This window comes from Drosophila subobscura, chromosome O (genome assembly GCF_008121235.1).
Source record: "Drosophila subobscura isolate 14011-0131.10 chromosome O, UCBerk_Dsub_1.0, whole genome shotgun sequence".
Classification (NCBI taxonomy): domain Eukaryota; kingdom Metazoa; phylum Arthropoda; class Insecta; order Diptera; family Drosophilidae; genus Drosophila; species Drosophila subobscura.
In genome coordinates this window covers 11,175,757-11,182,773 of record NC_048533.1, presented here as the reverse complement: position 1 = coordinate 11,182,773, position 7,017 = coordinate 11,175,757, and the positions used below count along the sequence as shown (strand labels likewise).

Sequence of the window (7,017 nt, the reverse complement as noted above, 5' to 3'; positions counted from 1 at the left end):
GTACCAATATTTCATGCAATTGCAAAGAACTGCCTCTTTAGGTTTCTTATAATTCTATAAAAATAATTATTTAAAGGACAATCTAAAGCTTCTATCACTAGAAAAAATCATCTTCATCGGCTCTGTTTTCATTATTTAGTATTTTTTAGATCATGGAAATTTTATACTGATATAAACAAAATAAACCAAAATTGTTCCTTAGCTATTTCAGCATTTTCCTAAAGTTTTTCCTACAAATAACGATCTTTAAGTGTATTTGCAGCTTCGTTCACACAAGCCTATAAATCTTTCTGGCTTTTTCCTACATTTTTTGTATGAAATATTGAGTACTTGACGATCTCTGGGTCTCCCTGTCTCTCCTCCCCTCTGCCTCTTCATCTCTGAGCCACTCTGCCTCTCCGTCTCTAGGTCTCAGCCTCTATCTCTAGGTCCCCTCACTCCCCTCTTGGGCTTTAGCGTAATGACTGAGCGCAATTTCTTTTCTTACATTTTTTCTGCCGTACTTGAGTTTCTTTTTGTTGTTAGAGAGATAAAAGTATCTAACGGATTGGCGGCACAATACCATACAACATTAAAAAATACTTTCATAGGGTATTCGCCAATCGAGTTAGCCCTCCAATTGTATTTTTTTTGTGATTTGTGCAACCGGAAATGAGTAATCAAAGATTTTGCGCGATTATTAGCGAATATATTCGATATTTTCGATCATTTTCGGTTAGGGGAGCAATCACAACATTGATTGATGATTGATGAGGTTAAAACGGTAGACTGATGTTCCTCAAAGATAACTCTGTCTGGAAATTTGATTCTATTGCCATAACTCCTTCTGTATAAAGAAAACTCTGTGTCAAATTTTAACGAAAATCCACTAAAAACGAAAATTATGAAGCAGGTGGAAAAATGTCCCAACGATTTATGTAGCTTTTCCTATGGAAAACAGCTCTCTGTTCGTGTGGTATCGTTTACTCGTATCGATTTTCTTTGGCCGCAAAAGTGAACTTCAATCAAGTAATGACCAGGTTTGATGATGCCCCAACTATTTCTAGGTAACATGAGTAATGCCAGCAGATACACGACCAGATATAGATACAGATCAGTAGCCAGTAGACAATAAAAGCCACAGAGCCAGACATGGCTTAGGCACACACATTGCCCATTAAAAACTGAGAGAGACAGAGGGAGAAAGACGAGAGCCGACCCCCATTTCGATGCCGAGTCGTTCCACACAGGCCCTTCCTTCTAATTGGCGCGTCCCCGTAAAAAAAGAAGAAAAAAGCTCTGCTACAAGTCTCAAAGTGGGGCATAAAACTCAACATTTTATGTAATGTGTTCATTAGAGAGAGAACCGATGAGGCGATACCACCAGCCGCCCCAATACACAGCACTCCGCTGAAGCCCTCTCCAGTTCCTCTGGGCAAATGTGTCTCTGAATAATTGATCCAATATCACAGCAGGCCGTTGATTTTTTACAATCGTGCAATAAAATTTACAATCGTTGATCGATATTGATCGCAAATTAGTTATTAATCGAGGGCCCCCAATCGCACTCAGCCAATTCCCATTGTCTCTATAGAATTTCCTCAACGTGTGGTTTTTCTTTTGTTTTTTGGTCTTTGTTGTGTTTTTATGTCTATGCGAAAAAACGTTAATTTCTTAATTTGCATACTTAAAAAATAGAAATAAAAATTTAAGGAATTTTTATGTGGCATGTAAACGTTTTTCTGGCATTTTGTTTTTTGGTAAATTCCCCCCCACAAAAAATTAACGATTGAAAAACCTTTTGGACATGGCTCATAAAAATAAGGCTTTTGGTTTTTTGTTTGTAGACCCATCAAAAATGGTAAATGCTACACAAATGAGGATCGTTTTTTATTTTTATATATTTTTTGGAAAGGCAGGCAGCATCTGATTCGAGTTTTGATGATGTCTTTATAACTTTGAAACGATTTACAGGGTAGCAAAGGGCTTATGTCTGGGAATTAAATAGATGGGGAAACTTCAAGGCCTTAGAAATAATTAAAGATTATACTCTCAGTTTTGTTTTTAGCAGAAAAAAGTCTCTCCAGACTATTTTTCCTCATCCAAAGCATCTAAAATTGCTCTCCGTTGTTTCTGTTTCCTTTAAATAAAACTTTAGTCCATTGCCAGGGCATCACCAAGTCCACCCTTAGTGTTCTTCATATCATTTCATTCCCAAATTAGTCTAAGAATCAGAAAAGTATCACATTTGAATGCAGTTTTTAAGGTGTAAATGGCAATTAGCCTCAAGAGCAGATCAACCCGGAGAGAAGGGAGGACCCACCAGGGAACTGCTAAAGTAAAGACCCCGAGGGGAACTGCTAAAGCAAAGGCCTCTGGGAGCCTGTAAAAGGCAGGCCTCTTCCAATCCAAGTGCCCGTGTCTTACAGGGCAACATTGTCACCCAGTCTTAATGCCTGTCATCTCTACGGCTGACAGTTGGACATAAATGCCACACGCAGACGCCTGCTAGACAATCTTCCTTACCCCCCATTCTCACCAGCAAATGACTCTGAGACTGTGGGGGCCGCCCGAGTCCGGTTTTTGTTGCCTCTCCGTTTGTGTTCCTTGCTAGAACTTTGTGTCCTCTTTGGTGGCTTGCGCACATAAAATCCATAGAGCTATGCGCTTACGGTTGCTATCGTTATTATTATTATTGAATGTTGTGTTCTTTTCGGCATAAACTTAAGCAATTGAATGCCACCAGCCAGCAGTCATTCGATTCATAAACGCGGGGTTAACATTCCTACAGCACACAAGCACAGAAATTGAGTGCATAAATCAAAACTTAACGAGTGTGGCAGGAGGCACCAGAAATGTCAGTAGATACAACGTGATTGATAACAAAAATGATTGAAGTGCAGTGGCAAAAGATGTGTGATTAAGTCTCTTAAAAAATGGCAAAAAATATGCCAACAATTAAGGTTCAGTGACCGGAAAGAGTGTCCTTAAAGTTGGTAGATTTTGGCAATAATTATTCAAAACATTTTCTTGGTAAAATATTCAAATTTCGGTCTAAATTATCACCTATCAATCCCATTCTAGTTCTCTTAATTTTAACAAGAACTTCCCACAAGCAAAGACATAATTCCTAAGACATTAAAATTCAACCAATCCCTCACCTGCCCTCCCTCAAAGACACACTTCTTCGGGCCAGCAACTCATTTCGTTTGGAGCGCTGGCTCCTCGGACAGTAGCTCAAAATGCTGAATGCAGGTGGTAGCCCTGGGGGCCCGTCAAATTACCGGGCATGGCCCCAGCGAGCAAGCGAGCCCCTGCTAATAAAGCCGTAAAATTAAACGCCAACAGGCCGTGCCACAGAGCCACAGTGGCCAGGCATCCAGCCATCAAGTGGCCTCAGTGATAAACGCCCCAGAGATGTTTTGAATTGTTTATTTGCGTGCAAATAATTGCAGCCTCGAATGCCCAGTGAGAGGATTCTCTGGTTGATTGGCTGCGCATTGTAATCAGCTCTTGTCCCCCTCCCCACTCTAACCGTCAATCGCAAACGAGCTGCACCACCTCTGGCCGCTGATGAATGGCAACTTGTGGGGCAGCAGCAGCAGCAGCAGAGTCATGGGGAGGCGTCAATTGGCCAATACTAATGAGCCGCTAATGAGAAAGCATCGTTGCAGGTCCCTCAACGCAGAAGAAAGGGAACTTAGGACTTTTTTTGAGTGATTGGGAAATAAAGAAAAGGCTTTAAATCGATAAAAAGTTCGATAAAACAGCGAACGAATTTATATTTACTTTATTAATATACAAATATATTTGAGAGAGCATTAAGCCATCGTTTCTCTGCCAGAAAAAGAATTCTCAGTCACATCCAGCAGTTAGGAAATCCACAACTATTTCAATGGGCGTTACCTCAACAAAATAATTAAAATATTTACACAAATGCCAGCAAAAAAAAAAGTAGGCAGAAAAAATGTACCACAGACAGACAAAAAAACTACTTCCCGACATTTAAACGAGTTCAAAGCAAAAAGTTACAGAAAGAAACGGCAAAAGTAAACGCCCCAAAATGCGGGCAAGTCAGGCAGGCCAAAACTATCTGTATCTGTGGCTATGTATCTACATATGTTTTCTGCTGTTGTATCTGCAGCTCCATGTTGGCCCACCCGACGAGGCCATAAATGTTTTGTATTTGCGTTTCTCATGTTGCACAAAAAAACAGAGAGAAATAATAAAATGTTTATCACTTCTTGACTGCTTAGATCTCTCATTTATTCGCAAATATTTCGTATAAAATGGTGGATCTTACAACATCATCAGCGAAACATTTTGTCGCCTGTGTGCAGAGATCCCCCCATAGCTAATCTCATCTAAATCTCTGGGATGTGGCCACCACCCAATGGCAACTGTCCGAAGTGTCAGGATTTGCAACAAACGCAAAAAATAAACCTAAAGCCGAGACAAAAATTTAATTAACTTGCGTCTAAAGCTGTTGAAAAATATTAATAAAACATTTCAATTTTCATATTTTTTGTTGTAACGAGTTACAAGTTTTTTCAACTGCTTTTCGTTGCTGGAACTTGTTTTGGTTTCAGTTTTTTGGGAGCGCTTCCCAATCGCTTAATTGATGCCAAAGCAAAATGTTTTGGAAAAAAAAGCCCAAGATATGAGTGCCATAAATAAGAACCCAAACAGCTTGTTGGCTCATTAGCAGAGAGCAGCGAGAAAGAGGGTGGGAGAGTTTTGGTGAACCAGCAGCAGCTAGAAAAGCAGCTAGAAAAGCAGCTGGAAAGTGGCCTGACGATCGACCCCATGCCTGGGTTGCCATAAAACAAAATCAGTTTGAAATGAAAACATATCCATGGCTCGTTAGCTGCTTGATCGCAGCAGGGTGGTAAAAGCAATCCAATTGCCATTAGAACGATATCCAGACGAGTGCGGCAGTCAAGTTTGTCAGGCAAAATGTCAGCGTGGTAGAAAATCAAGTAAGAATCAAACTATTTTCTAAATATTTTTCAATGCTTCTAGCTTTACATTTTAGCCCTCACAAAATACCCTTAACCCAGTAGTAAATCATTTATTTTTCACTCCCTTTTTTGTATAAATTAATGTCAAAAATACACAAAAATCAACCACAAAAATGCCTGCAAAAATCAAATCAAATTTCACAAAAGGTTACTCCAGCGATCCAGCGGACAGCGAGTCATCAATGGAGGCACAGGAACTCGCAGAAGTGCAGACAATTATCAAAAAGTTGGACGTCAGCAAGCAGGTGATCCTTGGCAGAGTTTACAAGAATGTGCCCGATGCGTGTAATGCCATTTGGAAGAGTGAATACAATTGTTTGGATCTGCAGAAGATGGAACTCAAGTTGCGTGGCTCGGATCTGCAGACATTTATCCAAAAAATGTTTGCGGACTTTCGTGGCGCTCACTTTCGCTGCCAGCAGCTGCAGGATGAGTTGAATATCCTGGATCAGGCGGGCATCAGGGAGCTGCCGAACGTCAAGCGCTGTGAGATTACGTGGGGCACTGCCATGCAGCGTCGAACCAACACATTCCCCCAGTGGCCATTTCATGCGTTGCCTGCGCTGATGCGGAATCTCCGCTGTCTGGAGATTCATTCACCGCTGGAGGTGTGCTTCATTGAGGGGTTCAAGCAGCTGCAGGAGCTGCGTTTCCATGGCGAAGTGGAGACCTGGGTGCTCAAGGGCATTCTAGCGAGTGGTCTGCCTCTGAGACTGTTGCATTTTTTGGGCTCTCACTCGCCCGACATCAAGGGCATCTCGCAGTGCCAGCAGATGGAGAATCTAATGATCAATCAATCCGTATTTCTGGCCAACAAAGAGGAGATTTTCAGTCTACCCCAACTGCACATTTTGGAAATTAAAAAGCTCACAGAATGCAAGGATACGATGAAGAATTTAAGGCACATTATACGAGAGCGAGAGGAATATTTGAGAATATTTCGCTTGAATTGCAGCTGCATAAACAGCGCCCAGGAGCTAATACCACTGGAGCTGCATCGCTGTCGCTATATGGATGGCCTGGAGCTGATTGATTGTAATTTTGGCAATCAGGAAATGTTAAGTCTAGGCCTGCCTGTCACCCATAAACATGCCGTGTTCTGCCACTGTTCGAATCTGCTGGATGACCAAGTTTTGGACTTCATTCAGGCCAATTCAAAGTTAAGGCAACTCGTGTTTATCCACTGCCCCAGCTTGACGGAGGAACTGCTGTCAAAAATCTACAAACTGCGGCGGCATGAAAAGAAATCGTTTCCTTTAAAGATCAAGTTCAAGGGCTCCCCGGACATTTGGGAGGCATATAAAAAGAATGTGAGAGAGAGTTCTCTTTTAACGAAGGTTTCTTTTTATAGCTCATAAACTTTTTTCTTATAGTTTCGCAGCTTTTGGTCGGACCGCGTGGATGTGCTGCAAGTGGAGCGCTTCAAAAAGGACTACAACCCATTGCAGCATGTTCAGTTCTTATTCAGAGAACCAACCAGTCCAGTGACGCCTGCCAAATAATCCATAAAAAAACATTTGAGATCCCCTTTCTTTGTGGAATAAAGAAGCTTCTTAGCCTGTGCCTTTGGGGTATCATTTATCTTAAGTCTATCAGGTGGCATATCGATAGCAAACCAGTCTGGGACGGACTTTTCTTCTTGCTAATTGGCCGCCTGCCATGTGGCGATTTGTCATAGTCACCGACTCCACGCATGCGCCATGCCACACCACGCCACACCATGCCACGCCACGTACTACCCCGTAAGCCACACACGCAACACACAGAGAGCTACACGATTTTCAACAACAAAATTTGTCATATGTGACGATGGCCACGGACGGACTTGCCGGCATTGGACAATATGTCCAATAACGGCGTGGCGTCTAGGCTGCATTTCGGTTTGACTTTTCTTTTTTTTTTTTGGGCATTTTGTCAGTTCTGTCCCGCCGCGGCGGAATGCCAAACAAATTTGTGAACATGATGCAGTTTACAGCTCCATGGTTACGTCTATCGTTGGGTCGGTCGTCTATTTGCT

The 7,017-nt window shown here is 41.9% G+C and overlaps 1 protein-coding gene across 1 annotated transcript; it reads left to right on the top strand.

Moving 5' to 3' along the window:
• Positions 1 to 5,123: 5,123 nt before the first annotated feature.
• Positions 5,124 to 6,608, top strand: LOC117896572. Its single transcript, XM_034804972.1, has 2 exons — positions 5,124 to 6,310; positions 6,374 to 6,608. Exons 1-2 carry the CDS (start codon positions 5,183 to 5,185, stop codon positions 6,500 to 6,502), a joined length of 1,257 nt encoding a protein of 418 aa, XP_034660863.1. The 5' UTR covers positions 5,124 to 5,182; the 3' UTR covers positions 6,503 to 6,608.
• Positions 6,609 to 7,017: the final 409 nt, after the last annotated feature.

Excerpts from the sequence above, each read along its gene's own strand:
- LOC117896572 (XM_034804972.1), top strand. The coding sequence starts at position 5,183 with ATGGAGGCACAGGAACTCGCAGAAGTGCAGACAATTATCAAAAAGTTG. Across the intron at positions 6,311-6,373 it reads GGGAGGCATATAAAAAGAAT|TTTCGCAGCTTTTGGTCGGA; the intron begins GTGAGAGAGAGT and ends TTTTTCTTATAG.